Source organism: Doryrhamphus excisus, linkage group LG1, assembly GCF_037039965.1.
Source record: "Doryrhamphus excisus strain RoL-2023G ecotype Guam linkage group LG1, RoL_Dexc_Guam_v1.1, whole genome shotgun sequence".
NCBI lineage: Eukaryota > Metazoa > Chordata > Actinopteri > Syngnathiformes > Syngnathidae > Doryrhamphus > Doryrhamphus excisus.
Genome location: NC_136357.1, coordinates 24,300,033 through 24,316,914, shown reverse-complemented (window position 1 = coordinate 24,316,914; position 16,882 = coordinate 24,300,033). Strand labels below are relative to the sequence as shown.

Genomic DNA, 16,882 nt, shown 5'->3' with positions numbered 1-16,882 from the left:
TGATATTGCTATTCATATGTTGCTATAACAGTAGAAAGACAACGTTTGACCGGCTTTCCGTTTTATTGTGAACATCCTACCCGGAAGTGCACACTTTCATGCAGTCACTTGACTGGGTGACATCCGCGTCGTCACGTGTGATTTATTTCAGCTGTGATGACCATCACTGGTGTTAGAAGTCACCTTAACTAGGAGAGATCACACATCAAACCCTGCAGAAGCGTTTTTAGATATTTGCGAAGACTTCCAGCTTCCATGGCTTGATGCCCTTAGCATGACTATGCAATATTGACTGAAGGGCATTAAAAAAAATAATATATTCCAAGTGTCCTGCAAGCTGCAGCAGTGTTGTAGTATGGCGTCGGCCACCTCCACCCCCGCAGTGTCCAGCAGCCGCGCCAGTCGCTCCGCCAGCCGCCGCAGCGCAGTCAACATTACCGCATCCACCAGCCCCACCTACAAGTCCCGCATCCAGGAGAAGGATGACCTCCGGCATCTCAATGACCGCCTGGCCAACTACATCCAGCGTGTGCAGGAGCTGGAGAGCGAGAGGTCTTTCATGCTGCTGCAGCTGGAGGAGCAGGACGAGTCGAAGAGCCGGGAGATGGGCAACGTGCGGCGGCTGTACGAGGAGGAGCTGAGCGACGTCCGGAAGTCTCTGGACGTTCTAGCAGCAGAGAGGGCCCGTCTTCAGATCGACTTTGGAAACATCTCGGAAGAACACCGGAAACTCCAAGCGAGGTAGCAAAAATCGTCTATGCTTAATTTAATGTGATCTCTTTAATTAAACTTTTACTGAATAAGTGCGTACCAATTACGTCAATTGCCCTACACTCAATACCCGGATGTTGTAACAGACCCCAAATGGAGAGTTTGCAGTAGTGATGGGAAACTCAATTCTTCCTTTAACTGAATCGGCTACTCTATTCACTCGTCACGCAGCGCAGAATCGTGTATGAAGTTCCACTCACTTAACGCCTCCTACATCATTTATCCTGGTTGCCCTTTTCCCATTTAGCTAGCAGGATCAGGAGTGAATAGCTCATGTGTCCTCAGTCGGTGGCTAAACTTGTGCGTTTTAAACGACTCGTTCATGACTCCCGCATCTCTGGTGTGCAGTGATGGGCACTTGGCACCCTGAATGGTACGAGCGGAAAGGGGCGGGACTATCTCCAGTGTTTGCAATTCAGCATTAAAAAGGATGTACGAAAAAGAAGCGGGCAAGTAATAATGTACATTTACACTACGTGATAATAAAATAGCTTATAGTTTCTAATTTCATTCTGGGCATTTACTTAATTGATGCCACATTTGCTGTATGTTAACTTTTGTCTAATTTAAAAAAATGACGAAAACTACCGGTATGACTTGATGACTCTGCGAAACACTTCCTGTGTTTGGCCATCAAAATAAAAGCATACCCCAGTACCACATCCCATGTAGCCATTTTCGGTTTCCAAAACGTTATGTAAAGTGAGTGTTTGTGTAGGGCAAAGTTTTGGTTAGGTTGAAAGTTGCGTGGTTGGTTCCCCCACTGTTCCTCAAACTGTCTGAGCAGCTCTGTCTCATTCCAAAAAGCATTATTTAATTCAGGACATTTTGAGTGTGAAATGCTTAAAGCCATTGTCATTGCAGGCCTTAAAATATTCCTACCAAGACAGACAGTCGGGATGCAGACACATGGAATGCATGGAATAAATAACATGTTAATTCGTCCTAACGGTGGATTTTCCTCCTCAGGAACCAGAAGAAGGAGAGCGATCTGGCGAATGCCTTGACTCAGTGGAGACGGGTCGAAGCGGCGCTGAGTGCAAAGGATGCAGAGTGCACAAAGCTTCTGTCGGAGTCCGGACAACTCAAAGACAACCTGACTGATCTCCAGGGCCAGTTGGATAACGTAAGATCTAGGAGCACAAAGTGATCTGCACAATTGGGCTCCATGTATTTCCATACAGTTCTATTCTCTGATAGACATGCTCAAGACGAGTCTAACACAAGTGCTGTCCTAGTCGGACTAAATGCGTCAGGATTATTGTGGTGACACCTAGTATGTACCGTCACCAGTCGGAGGGAATGCTTGCGGATGCCAAGAGCCAGTTGAGTTCAGAACTCCTGAGGAGAGTGGATGCCGAGAACCAGGTTCAAACTCTCAAAGAACAGCTCCAGCTCAACAGGAACATCAGCGAGCAGGTAAACACACAAGACAAGACAACATGTCCCATGGCCTCAAAGGGAATTTTGCACATTTTATCGGTTTTTATAGGAAATCTTGGAGCTTCGTAGTCGACATGACAGCCGTTTAGTGGAAGTGGACACGGGGAGACGGAGAGAGTTTGAGATGAAGCTGGCTGAAGCGATGCATCAGCTGCGACAGGACCACGAGGGTCAGCTGCAGCAATACAAAGAGGAGCTGGACAGGACCTTCAACTCCAAAGTAATACTTACTATAGCAATCATGTACTGTATCATATTCTTCCTCAATGTTGAATTTCTATGATATTTTAATTCCAGCTGGAGAACGCCCAACAGGCGGTGCTGGACAAAGACATTGTTGTTTCAGCGACCAAAGACGAACTGGAAACCGCCAAACTGAGAGTGGAGACTCTCAGCGCCCAACTACATCAATACCAGAAAGAGGTAAACCAAGTAATGCAATTCTATCCCATCTCTCCACTGGACTTGTATTTTGACATCAGCACCTTGGGACTTGACTTTGACTCAAAAAGTTGAGTGATGAGTAAAATTTGTCCCTATTGGAAGTATTCAACGTGATCGTACCGTGTCATTTTCAGCAAGACGATACATTTTTTGCCACAGAATTTGCCTATATAAAAACAAGCGAGGTTAAAAACAAAAAGGATGCATTACATTTTGTGTGCACTGACTAAATCCTGATTGCTACATTTTTAAAAATGCCATTCCCCAAAGATTGGCCGCTGAAAGCAACACCAACAAAGTGAGGGAAGATCACTGGCATGCTAGCATGCAGCATGTGAATGCACAAGTTAACTGATTATTCTAAAATTATTATAAAACTAGTCTTCTCATCAATTCTCAACACTGCACAATTTTGACATATTAACGCTTATCAATTTCAAAATAATACATCGGAGAAAGACATTTTGTTTTTGATGTAATAGCTTCATGTAATCTGCAGTATATTGTTGTGGCCACGAGATGGCAGTGTTTTGCGGTGGCTCCATTTATTCATTAATTCATTTTCTACCGCTTATCCTCACGAGGTTCGCGGTGTCTATCCCACCTGTCTTCGGGCGAAATTGGGGTACACCCAGGACTGGTGGCCAGCCAATCACAGGGCACATATAGACAAACAACCATTCACACTCACATTCATACCTATGGACAATTTGGAGTGGCCAATTAACCTAGCATGTTTTTGGAATGTGGGAGGAAACCGGAGTACCCGGAGAAAACCCACGCATGCACGGTGAGAACGGTGAGTGTGGAATTGAACTTGGGTTTCCGAGCTTTGAGGCCTGTGTGCTAAACACTTGTTCATGCAGCTGTGTTTTAATGTAGTTGATAAAATCGTGTTTATTCCTCAAGCAAATATTGTAATATAAGATCAATAGGCTGAGTGTTCACGCAAGGACTCCTTTGACAATTCCATCTGCTAACATGAATTATTATTTCATGTTGCATTTAATTTCTGGTGCTAGCGTGAACATATCTAGCATATTCCCTCGAATGATAATATCCGGGAACACAATTTACACTTTTAAAATTTTCAACTTAGAACCCACAAGGCATGCTGGGAAGCCCAGACCCACTTCTCCATTATAGATTCTATGGACGCATCCCAATTGACTTGGCTCCACTTGTTCATTTCCTCCTGTAGAAAATGGCATTAGAGGGCCGCTTCCAGGACCTGGACAGGACTCTGGACCGAGAGCGGGAGGTTTGGCAGCAGAAGCTGAGTCAGAAAGAGCAGGAGCTGCTGAGCCTGAGGAGCCAGATGTACAGCCAGCTGGAGGACTACGAGGACCTGCTGGGTGTCAAGATTGCCCTGGATATGGAGATCAAGGCCTACAGGAAGATGTTGGAGGTGGAAGAACAGAGGTACTGTATTGGGTGATTTTCTTTCTCCCAATTGAATTGAACATCTCACCTGGATGTATTTATTTTGGATGTATGCCAGATTGCAGCTGTCTCCCAGCCCCTCCCAGCACGTGTCCATACCTCGCACGCATGAACACGGTAGCGGCCGCAGACTCCGAGGCAAGAAGAGGAAACACGACGGCGCCCCTGGCAGCTCACCCGCGTATAAAATGTGCAGTCATTCGTCTGAGCACGGCGCTGTTAGCATAGCCGATGTGGACGTGGACGGGAGATATGTCCGACTGAAGAACATCTCGGAGACGGTATGGATGCCACGCATCTCTGATACTGGGAGGGGGGGGGGTCCAAACTTAATTCCTGCCCGCTTAAGTTGACGTTGACATAAAATGTAAGATATAGGTAATATTCCACCTGTGAAATCAGCCGATACTGATCACATGGATTAATTGTAAATTGACATTTATTGATGATTGGGGGGGGGGGGGGGGTTATGGTAATGGTTTAATTTCATTTGAACATGCATCAGATTACAATTGAATGCATCCCATAAGCAGTTCCCAGTTCCACATGTCCAAAAGGAGTAGGAAGAAGCAAAGCTTATTAAATCCTACCCCTCCATCTGGTACTTTTACAATCAGTAACTGTTACATTTGTTCACTTCCTGCTTTCCTAATATAGTTTAAATTTAAAATTTTTAAAAAAAATTAAATGTAAAAAAAATTTAAATTAAAAGATTTTAAAATCATAATAAAAATAATAAATAAGAAATAAAATGATAAAATGTATTTTTTTTAAATAATATAAATAATAAAAAATAAATAAAATACATTTTTAAATTTTATTTTTGTCACGTACCAAAGTATGAGGTGATATGACCATATCACCAGCTGTTCCAAATCCATATCTTCTAGCAGCAATCCTATGAAACTGGACATCAGGGATGTCCAACATGCAGCCTGAAGGCCATCTGTGACACACGGCATGTACTAAAAATAGAATTTAACAAGAAAGCTAAAAGACAAAACACCAACAGCTATAATTTTAACTTAAGGAAAAAAGTAGTAATTTAGAGAATAATGAAAAGTAACATATTTAGTAGTATGGTGTTTGTTTGTTTTTTTATGTCATATAATGAAAACGAGCAAAACAAAGCATAAAGTAATTGTAATTTCAGGAAAACGTTATGTGTAAAGTCAAAATATTAGAACAATAAAGTCATAATTACGTGGAGAAATTTTAAATAGTTGGAAAATTTAAAAGAAAACCGCAGCAGAAATGGAAAAGTTGTATTCTAACAAGGATAAACACACCACAGTTATTTTTGGAATATTAGGTTGGGGGAAGTTATTATGGGAATAAATTAATTTTACAAAAATAACATTCATACAGAAGAGCAGTTTCAGTGGCAGATTACTATCACTGCCCTGATCCCCTGAAAGACTGAGCACATCATCCTCCCCCCATGCCATGCGGCCTTTCAACAGAGGTTGGTGTGACTTAATAATAATAATAATAATAATAATAATTCCTAGTTTAATAAGTATTGTTGCACTACAAATTGTGTATTATTTCTGTATTTAGTTGTATTTTCTTTTCTCATCCCGCCTGTCCTGCCTTGTTTGGAGAGCTGCTGAAAATGTGAATTTCTCTCCTCTTGGAGATTAATAAAGTATCTTCCGATTTTAAGAAGAGTTGAAATATTTGGAATAAACAGCAAAATTGTGGAGAAAAGGTCATGCTAATATGTACGTACATACATATCAACATGTGTCTCTTTACAAAATATCAGTAGCCCTCGGCAGGAAACGTTTGGGAAACCCTGCTTTAAAGTATTATGTATTTTTGAATATATCAAAATATAAATATTTTTAATACATTTTTCCAGGATCAGGCGCTCGGTGGCTGGATTGTCCGCAGGGTATACACTGACTCCGACATCTCTTTTCATCTGCCCCCCTCCTGCGCCTTGGCTGGTGGGCAGACGCTTACTGTGAGTATTTAGTAATCAAGGCTAGAATACTTCGGGTACCGTCACATTTTAACATCATGCTAACATGCGATCAATTCCCGTCTGTTGACAACGTCGATGTTTGACAGACTTTTAAAGAAGATGTGACTTTTGTTTTTTTATCGTCAGCAGTACTGGGTGGGGGATATTTAAATGTCCACGGTATTGAAAAATGAAAGTACATATAGAAGTTTTACTCCCCCTCGTATTCAAAGCTTTAAAGGGATGCTAAAAATGGTGGTCCTTTTTTAAGAGCATGTTTGAGGTAGTACTTGGTGTTTAAGAAATTCCAACGGGTGATGTGGTTGCGGTTTTAGATCTGGGCAGCAGGTGCAGAGGAAGAGGCTGATCCTGGGGACCTGGTTTTGGAGGGCCACAGGAGCTGGGGCCCCATTGATGAGGTCCGGGTCATCCTCCTCAATCCTGACTTTGAAGTAAGTAAAAGGGACTTATCAAAGTAAAGTGTATTATTCCACAACAAAATTATTATTATTATTATTTTTTTTTTTACGTCCAACCACTTGCACGTTCCTCTGCAATGTTACCTTGCAGGAGATGGCTGAGCGCCGGGTGTGTATGCACAGCAGGGAGGAGGAAAGTGGCTTGGATTTTGCAGAAAGCAGCAACATTCAGCACTTTAGGACGCAGGTAAACATAAGCATGGATGTTGTTGTTTTATTTATGCAAATGTCAATCTTATTTATGCCAGTGCTGATATTTTTTCTGTGAAGCGAAAGAAAAAGAAGAAATGTTGTTGTGTGTCTTGAAGACACAACAAACGTGTGTTGTGTGGTAGGTGAGCAGGTCTTCTCTCTGCTTGTGCTTTGCTTAGAAGTTTGCATGGCTGTTAAGTAGTAAGGCAATCAAAGCTTTATTTATTTTTTTTAGTTATTTAAAAAAAAATCCTATGCTAACAGCAACATTCGCATGCTTGTTTTCCACAAAGCACTAAATGCATCACGCAGGAACTTGATACTAAAGCGTTTTAAAGTTTTCCCATATGGCACTGCGTCTGAGCAGTGCATTCATTGGGGCGCTGCAATGACATCAGCTTCCCTCTGGGCTTTGATGCTCTGGCTCCCTCTGGTGGACAGTAGCAGCATTTTAATTTTTTTTAGTTATTTAAAAAATTTAAATAAATCCTATGCTAACGGCAGCATTCGCATGCTTGTTTTCCACCAATCACAAAATGCAAAAAGCACTAAATGCATCACGCAGGAACTTGATACTGAAAAAGGTGTCTATACAAATGTGTCCAAGCGTTTTAAAGTTTTCCCATAAGGCACTGCATCTGAGCAGCGCATTCATTGGAGCGCTGCAATGACGTCAGCTTCCCCCTGGGCTTTGATCCTCTGGTGGACAGTAGCAGCACTGCAGTGCCATCTTTTATGCTTGCTTTCTTTAATTTTTCATGTATGTGGCTCTTACTGGAAAACATTTGGACACCCCTGCTGTATATTATACTAAATGTAGTATCTCATATTGTTGGTACTTATTGTTGAAGTAAAAAACAAACAAAAAAAAGTACAAAATCACATATGAAACCAAAATATCACTTTTAGCATGGCCAATGTCAACATGGTTCATACTTAAATGGTCTTATTTGTTTATACTTAAACCTGCTACACGCTAGAAATGCAGTAAAGTTATTTAAATGCAGTTCATCCCCGTTTTCTGAATAAAACATCTTAGCTTTGTTGTAGCTGACAAACCAATTTTGTGTAATATTCCATTAATACAACATTAATGAAGGTGTTCTAATTTTACAATATGCTGAAGCCCTCGGGCCATGCATTGGACACGCCTGGGGTATTTTTAGTGTGGCCGGTGTCTAGTAGCATACTGCTTGGCTCTTCATTGCTAACAGGCGTAATGCTATAACTGCAGCATATAAAATATATCATTATGAAAGTAAGACAAGTTTTTTGTTTTTCCTCAGGGTCTATCCAAGGAGGGCAGCTGTGTTGTCATGTGATCCCCCGAAGCCGCTTCCTGTAGTACTACTGAAATATTTTATCTTATTACCTCAACCCCCCCAACACGCCACTTGCCTGATGCCTTAATGCAAGAAGTAGTCAGGCCAAAACCTTTAATGTATGTCTGGAATGAAATTATTAGCACAATAAAGTTTTCTAAACTAATGTCTGAATGTTTTACTGTGTGTGTGTGTGTGTGTGAGAAACCTTGGCCGGTTTAATAAAAACACTAAGAATGGAAAATGAGCAGTAAAAAAAAAGGGCAGTAATTAGAGAAGTAGAGAATATTAAGACAAAAGTTATATAAAAAGGAAAAACAATGAGCATTATGTAATTTGTGAGGAAAGTAATTGTAGTAGCACAGTTGAAATATTAAGTTATTTTTTATAAAGGTTGTAATAACTGGAAAATTAGGCTGCAGAAAAAGTTGTTACAAAGTCAAAATACGTGCTGGAAAAACATGACAAACTCAAAATAAGGAGGAAATACTTATTCTCATGAGAAATGTCAGTTTTATGAGAAGCTCACAATATGAAGTCAAATTTTAAGTGGCATAAAGTTGAAATGAAGAAAAATAGTCATGAGAAACTAAATGAAGTTGGAGTTTTTGTAAAATTAGGTTATGAAATTAAATATTAAATTATGGGAATAAAGTCATAATTATGAAAAGAATCTTCCCCCAAAAGATGTTGGACAATAAAAAAAATAACAAAATAACAGTAGATATTAAGAGAAAAACATACTGCAATGAGGAAAAAGCTGTGATTTCAAAATAAAATTTGTAAATAGTATAAATTTGCAATATGGAGACTTTTTTTTTTTAGGTCGTAATATGAAAAACTAAAAGTTGGGATTTTTTAAAAATTAGGTGGCGGAATAGTCATAAATAATAATAATGAAAATAAAGAGCAACGCTGATACTAATAGTTTTTCACCTCCATCACAAAGCTGAGATGCAGGTACTATATACTTAAATACAGTATACTCTGTGTATACTGTATTTAACCTCTTGGCTTAGATAGTACATGTGTAGCTACACCAAATATCAAAGTGGCCCTTGCATCCAGAGATTTTTCCGAACATGGACCCCCCCGCTGGAAATAGTTTGGACACCCCTTCAACAGTAACTACAGTGTTTTCTCTGAGGGACAATTGGTTTGGATATTTTATTTATGAACAAGTACAGTACCTGTACATGTAAGCCACATGCACACCAGCTCCATTTACTATGTGCAGTAAAGAAAGCGGTCAGTGAGTGTTTTATCTTGAGAGACGCTGATTTCACGCTAGCAGACTTTCCAAGTCTTTTCAAAACACAGATAAGACAAATGGCAAGTGCTTGAAGCTGGGCGGTCCTAACCAAACATCAGTAGACCGAGGAGGCTTCTCCTTAACATGAAAAACATTTAACACTGTAAGTCTTTAAGGATTATGTTGATGTGAGGCAACAGCATTAGCATTTCTAACTACAGAAGGCAACATCGGCGACCTAAATGCTGAGTTATGGGAAAAATGGTGATTTTGGGGATTGTTTATTCAAGCAAATTGAATGGTCGGAAAAGGACTTAATGCTTTCAAGAAGACGAACACACTACGTACCCATTATGTCATTGTATGGTTATATCACCTCGTACTTCTGGACGTGACAAAAAAAATAAAAATAAAATAAATTTTAAAATAATAAATAAAAAACTTAAAATTATATTAGAAAGGTAGGAAGTGAACAAATGTAACAGTTACTGATTGTAAAAGTACCAGATGGAGGGGTAGGATTTAATAAGCTTTGCTTCTTCCTACTCCTTTTGGACATGTGGAACTGGGAACTGATTATGGGATGCATTCAATTGTAATCTGATGCATGTTCAAATGAAATAAAACCATTACCATTACCAAATTTTTACGTACATTCATGTTCATCTATTCAGCATTTTTTAATATCGGTTTTCATTTTTCAGGAAAAAAAATCCAATACGTCGACCAATATATTTTTTAATGCTGATATTGGGCCAATATTATCGGCCACCGATAATAAAACAACTTTTTCCTCCTTATGTAACAAGTTTAAAATTGGGACTTTTTTTCTTCTTAAAATAAAACTTTTTTTCATTTTTATATTTTTACGTTTTTTTTGTAATTTAGTGTTTTTTTATTTGCCTACTATTTCAACTTTCTCGGAAATGTCTTATAATGATGACTTTATTGTCATAATATTTTGACTGTATTCATATAGTATTATAACGTTATTTGCAACCAAATTCTCTCTAAAGAAATTGCAGCTTCATTAGTTTTTTAATGACTTTAAAATTGTCTTTATAATATTAAATATTAAATAATATTAAATATTTGAAATCTATGCTACTAAAATTATTAGTATGAATATTCTTGTAAAATGATATTTTCTCTTAATATTTTGCCAAATTACTGCTGATAAAAAAATTTTTTGCTGGTGTTTTTATTTTTCTTGTTAAATCATATTTCTACAACCCTGATTTAAAGTACAGCTCCAGTCACAGGAATGGATTGAATCAGTTGGGAAATGTGGGAATAGTTTTAGAATTCTTAAAATGAAAGGGAATGTGTGTTATGGAAAATGTAGAATTATGTGAAAAGTGTGATTTTTTTTGGGGGGGGGGGTGGTAAAGCCTGTATATTCTGAATGTGTTCATGTAGGAATGGTTTGAATCGCTTTAGAAATGTGAGAAATTGTAAACTTGTAAAAATTGTCCATTCATTTTCATTGGGAATGTTGTGACAGAAAATGTGGAATTACGTAAATTGTGGACATTTTGGGAATGTTTCATGAACTATTTTTGTTGTCATTGTTATATTTGGGCGTCAGAAGTCAGCGTGTCCATTAATGGAGGAGCTGATTAGCTAATCAGCAAAGAATGTTTTATCGGCGGACGCTATCACAAGTCCTCCACTGGCGGACGGATGGTGTCTCTTGGTTTTAAAATGGAGCCGAAAGACAAGAGCAAAGCGAGCGTGCCAAGCGACTCATGTCGAGTGTTGGTCCTTATCGTACTAAGATGGGATGGGACTCGTGCGACGGCTTCACCTCTGAGAAGGAAGGCAGAGATAAAGAACATTCAGGGAAGTGAAGCAGCCAGGAAGCTCCTCGGTGTAGTTTTCCGTAAAAGATGACAGTTGCTAGGATTCACACTGAAGAGTTTTGGTCAGCGTTTCTTTAAAGTTCCATCTTCAAACCAGTAGGAAGTCAAGAGGAGACGTGGATCCAACGGGAGCAGACTGTTCTTCTCCAAGCAGCCGGTCCCTCCTCGAGGCAGCAGGCCGCCACAGGCCACCATGACGGAATGGACCTTGCTCAAACGTCTCCTGGACGCCGTACACCAGCACTCCACTATGATCGGCAGGCTGTGGCTCACCGTCATGGTCATCTTTCGGCTGCTTGTTGTCGCCGTGGCGACAGAGGACGTGTACACCGACGAGCAGGAGATGTTTGTGTGCAACACGCTGCAGCCGGGATGCTCCACCGTCTGCTACGATGCATTCGCGCCCATCTCGCAACCTCGCTTCTGGGTGTTCCACATCATCAGCGTGTCCACGCCGTCGCTGTGTTTCATCATCTACACGTGGCACAACCTTTCCAAGCGTCCCCCAAAGACGAGCCAGACTGAGGGGCCGGAGAAAGAAGACTTCGCACGGGAGGCGTACGGTCGGAGCTGTGACTCGGACAGCTGCTCCATCAGCTCGCATAAGCATCTCGGGAGCAGCCTGGCAGACGCCCTGAAAGGCGGTACCGCCGGCGGCGACCCCAAAGGCATGGCGTCATTAATCCAGGCACGGGTTTGCCCCCATAAAGACCGGCATAGCGATGGGCACTCCTTCTCTGGAGGGGTCCTGTCCAAATGTTACATCTTACACGTGTGCTTGCGTGCGCTCCTAGAAGTGGGATTTGTGGTGGCCCAGTGGAAGCTTTTCGGTTTTCAGGTGCCGGTCCATTTCCTGTGTTCCGCCCCCCCCTGCAGCCAGCCAGTCGACTGCTACGTTTCCAGGCCCACCGAGAAGACCATCTTCCTGCTCTTTATGTACTGCGTGGGAGTCTTCTGTGTTCTTCTCAACCTGCTGGAACTCAACCACCTGGGCTGGAAGAAGATCCGTCAGGCGGTGAAGATGCGAGACGGTGCCTCATGGGGGCGCCGCCCGGGAAAGAGATGCGGGTACGAAACCTTTCCAGCAGACACCCCCTCAATCACATCTTCTCTGGGCTTCAGGGATGTGACGAGTACGACTTCACTGCCCACTTTGGACCTGGTGATGGGACACCAGCCCGACTGGAACTGTGATGTGGACTTCAGCAGGGTGACGAACGGTGAGGTGGTCAGAGACTTGCAGCCGAAGAAGCATAAAGAAGAAAGTAAGAAGGAGAAAAGACCCTCAAAGCAGAGGAGTGCTGATGAGGTTTGGATATAACCATTCTAGAACTAGAACTAGAACTCTTAAACTACAGACAAGTTCTTTTTGTAGTATTTTCTTTGTAGTTTATCACCACTGATATTTGGAAAGTGTGTATGTGTAAAAGAAAAGCTAACAAAAATGTCTTCCAGTCTGCTTTTGTTCAGTTTACGAATTTTAATTCAAATTTTGGACCTAATTTTCCCTGCAATTCCAACTTGATGGCTGTACCATCGGAGTCGGTAAGTGTTTGATCTTACATTTACAACAATGCTAATATTACTAATATGATGAGGCGTTAATGATCTCACAATAGGCACATGATTGCTAACGCAAACTACAGTTGTGGCCATAAACAAACACCAAGCTAGTCAACTCTGAATCCCCAACGCCACATCACACATACACAAGCATTTTTCTTATGATCTATGTCTGTTTTTTTGGTTAATATGAGAGTTTGGTGACTATAGGGGTGTTATTTCATGCCAAGAGAGCTCTAATAATGTTAAAAACTGTATTTAGAGTGTCGTAAACATGTTAGCCATACTCTAACCACAAAAATATTCACTCATCACTGTTGGTCTGGAATTAACTGCCATAAACAAGGAATTGTAGTTTGCGATACACATATTTGATATCAATTACTGTATTTTCCGGACTATAAGTCGCTCTTTTTTTCATAGGTTGGCTGTTCCTGCGACTTATACTCCAGAGCGACTTATAAATGAAAAAAGTGTTTATGTTACATAAACACTGGACACCTTTTGTGTTCATGTTTAGTTTTTGTGTAGCTGAATAGCTATTGTGTTAGCTAAATGTGATTAATTGTGAGTGAACTGTGGACAAAATGCGATTAATCACGATCAAATATTTTAATCGATTGATAAACCTACTTTATGGGCTTTACAGAGGCAGTTAAATCTCTTTTTTGGCCCATTTTGCTTCAGGAAAGGAAGATACACATAACCTTAACACACCCTGTCCTTCTTTACACAAATACACACCAGCAGATATGCTTACATCCAATAAGCAATCAAGTTTACACAGCTTGAAGTTGGAAAAGTTGCACAAAAATATACCGCCAAAATAAGTGTTAATAAGTGCATACAATGTATAAGGACTACAAAAAAATGGCTGCTTACCTGTGCTCTGACATCTTTCATGTATTTGAACTAGAAACCGAATAACATTGACATGTGCAGTTATCTAAAGTTGAATCAAAAATTCTGAACATTTGATGAATTAGAAATAATTCACACAAGAAAGAGTGGCATCATGTGACTTGTGGTCCCAGTCTTTCAAAATTTACAATAAAAGAAAATCGTGTGCAATGTTAACTTCATTCATCATGGCAAGATGGAAAGTCCTGAAACCTTTCAAGCAAACTTAAATGTTCCTTGAGGAATAACTTGGAAAACATTTACCATAAAATACCAACAGTTTTTACTATAAAGGGTGTCCCCCTAAAGTCTGGACATGTAATATACGGCTGTAGGACAAGTTTTTGACAAACGCGGCTCTGCGGTGTGGAACACTATTTCAGTCTAATCGCAGTTTCTACTTGGATGCATTTCACTGCAGCACACAGTTTTAAGTAGGGAAGCAGTGGAGCGCTACCAGTTTTGTTTTGGAGATTTTTGTTCTGGAGCTAAAACGCAAGTGCCGATTTTGGTATAATGCCCATTTCATTAATGTTTTAAATAAATTAAGTAAAAAAAAAAAGATTAAATACATCATAAAAAAATTATTGCAATTGCAAAAACAAAATGAATAAATAAAACATAATACCTACAATAATACCTATATTACCTGGAATAATAATAAATAAACTTAAAATAGCATTAAAATTCAGCTCCAGAACACCTCCCCTTCTCTCTTCAATTGCCACTGTTCACTCACGACACAATCCATAGCTATTAACCACTAATGAATGATAAAGTAAGATGATCCTTAAAACATTGTATGGTGTAGAAGTTACATAAAGTTTTCACTTACAGCAACTATGTTGCATTTAAGGGCCGCTGAACAAAGTGTGAAATCTTAACACATTGGCACAAACTGTGGCACATCGTTTACCTGTATTGTCACATGTTTAGAAATGATTACCAATTTATGGTGAATGAGATGTGTTTTCTGGGGAAAAAAACAGCCTATTTTTGAATAAATAAATAAATACATGTATTTTGTTAAGAGATCAGAAACAGTGGAACCTTGGTTTGCGTTGTAAACCCAATTACATAATTTCTTATGTGAAAAATGTATTTGATTAGAGTCATAATAGATAGATACTTTATTTATCTCCAAGTGAGATTCACATTTATTATTTTTTGTATTTATCATGATTATTTATTGTGTGAGTGTGAATGGTTGTTTGTCTATATGTGCCCTGTGATTGGCTGGCCACCAGTCCAGGGTGTACCCCGCCTCTCGCCCGAAGACAGCTGGGATAGGCTCCAGCACCCCCGCGACCCTCGTGAAGATAAGTGGTAGAAAATGAATGAATGAATGATTTTTTATTGTGTAAATGTTATTATTACTGTATGCTAACCAGAACATTTTAACTGAAAACTGAACACGTTAACTAAGGTTCCACTGTATATAATGTATTAAGTATATATTTTTGATAATTGTACGTATCCAGACTTTAGGGATGCCTTCTAGTACAGTGGGAAAAATATGTGGAAAAAGTGCAAACTGTAAATAAGGAAAAAGAAGACAAATGTAGACAAGATAAAAGGTGCACGTTATTAACAACGCTAAAGCTTCAGTCAAACATAAGTGGCATGTCAAAGAGCACTTGTGACAGTGAGACAAGGCAGACAATATCCGTAGCTTTCCAACACTTCATAGTCAGGCTCTGTTAGCACGTACTTTATGATTTTTCTATGCGTTTCATCCATAAGCAAACAAACATAGGTGTTTTTTGTCTTTAAAAATGCAGCTTTTGGAAATCTCTGGTGAAAAGTGCTGCTCCAGTGACCCAAAGTCCAAAAGTTATTTGGTTTATGTCATAAGAAATGTGTGGTATCATTTTAAAACCTTGACGTATGTGACATATACATACTATGCACATGTATTGGTTTCATTCCATACATTGGTACCTACAACACACGGACGATTCCTGATGTTTTCTAGGCTCTGTGTAAATGAATGCTGATTTTAAAGATAAAGTATACGTGGATTGACTCATGTGCTCACATGACAGGGTAAGGAATGAGGCAGCAATGCTCTGGAAAGGGATTCAAACCGTCAAGAAATAAAGGAGTAAAAATAAACATTTGAGGTAGCTTCATTGATGAACTTTGTAATGTTCTCAGCCTTAGCGAGTGGCAAGGAAAACTACAGAAGTCTAAAGGGACTGTTCAGACATGTTTGCATTAAATGTTAGACGACATCAAAAGACATCTCCGGCTGCCGTTTGACGCCCCTGTGCAACCTCTATTGTCCCATTGAAGGAGAAGCAGCCCAGATCATGATGGCACCCCCTCGATTGTGGGGATCTCCTTGTCATGCAAGTAACGTCCTTGCACCTTCCGATGTTCCATGTGTGGTGCTCAAATTTTTGAGGGTGTGGTCTTAAAGGAAAACTGCACTTTTTTTAAATTTTGCCCGTCGTCCACAATCCTTATATTGCACATATTTCTTATTTCTGTGCGTTCTAAGAAGACAAATGAGTTAGCATAAGCCAACTCAGATTGGAGGCACCTCTAAAAAAACTTGATAACATGTAATACTAACCATTCTGTATTTTAATGATTTAATACATTACCAGAACTTCTTTCATAGGCACATTGATTTGACATAGCCCATAGGAGCTAACACTACTTCCATCAACAACAATGTCCCCTCTCATTGGGATGGCTGTGTCTTCCAGCACAAAGGTTATGCTCCAGTACTCAGGTAAGAAGCATCTTGTTTAGTCTACGTAACAAAATTGAGAGCCAATAGCATCCACTCTTCCGTGTGTGTGGTTGCAGTATTGAGGTATTGTGAGTGACAATGAGAGTTTGTGTTACTCTGCTACAATAACAATAACACTGTAGCTTGGGTTGGCTACACAGTGGTCGAGTGGTTAGCGCGCAGACCTCACAGCTAGGAGACCAGGTTTCAATTCCACCCTCGGCCATCTCTGTGTGGAGTTTGCATGTTCTCCCCGTGCATGCGTGGGTTTTCTCCGGGTACTCCGGTTTCCTCCCACATTCCAAAAACATGCTAGGTTAATTGGCCACTCCAAATTGTCCATAGGTATGAATGTGAGTGTGAATGGTTGTTTGTCTATATGTGCCCTGTGATTGGCTGGCCACCAGTCCAGGGTGTACCCCGCCTCACGCCCAAAGACAGCTGGGATAGGCTCCAGCACCCCCCGCGACCCTCGTGAGGATAAGTGAATAATAAGTGACCC

General features: G+C 40.2%; 2 protein-coding genes across 3 annotated transcripts; both read left to right on the top strand.

The window, feature by feature from the left end:
* The first annotated feature begins 120 nt into the window (after positions 1 to 120).
* Positions 121 to 8,204, top strand: lmnl3 (lamin L3). Of its 2 annotated transcripts, XM_078792484.1 has the most exons (12): positions 121 to 741; positions 1,741 to 1,897; positions 2,065 to 2,190; positions 2,264 to 2,434; positions 2,512 to 2,637; positions 3,860 to 4,080; positions 4,160 to 4,382; positions 5,966 to 6,070; positions 6,406 to 6,522; positions 6,641 to 6,736; positions 6,820 to 6,880; positions 8,028 to 8,203. In XM_078792484.1, exons 1-11 carry the CDS (start codon positions 356 to 358, stop codon positions 6,853 to 6,855), a joined length of 1,764 nt encoding a protein of 587 aa, XP_078648610.1. In that variant the 5' UTR covers positions 121 to 355; the 3' UTR covers positions 6,856 to 6,880; positions 8,028 to 8,203. The 2 variants fall into 2 exon arrangements, with proteins under 2 accessions (XP_078648610.1, XP_057933607.2); XM_058077624.2 differs by lacking the exon at positions 6,820 to 6,880 and having other exon boundaries at positions 122 to 741; positions 8,028 to 8,204.
* Positions 8,205 to 11,370: 3,166 nt separating this feature from the next.
* On the top strand, positions 11,371 to 12,498 carry gjd6 (gap junction protein delta 6). Its single transcript, XM_058077891.2, has one exon. It carries the CDS (start codon positions 11,371 to 11,373, stop codon positions 12,496 to 12,498), a length of 1,128 nt encoding a protein of 375 aa, XP_057933874.2.
* Positions 12,499 to 16,882: the final 4,384 nt, after the last annotated feature.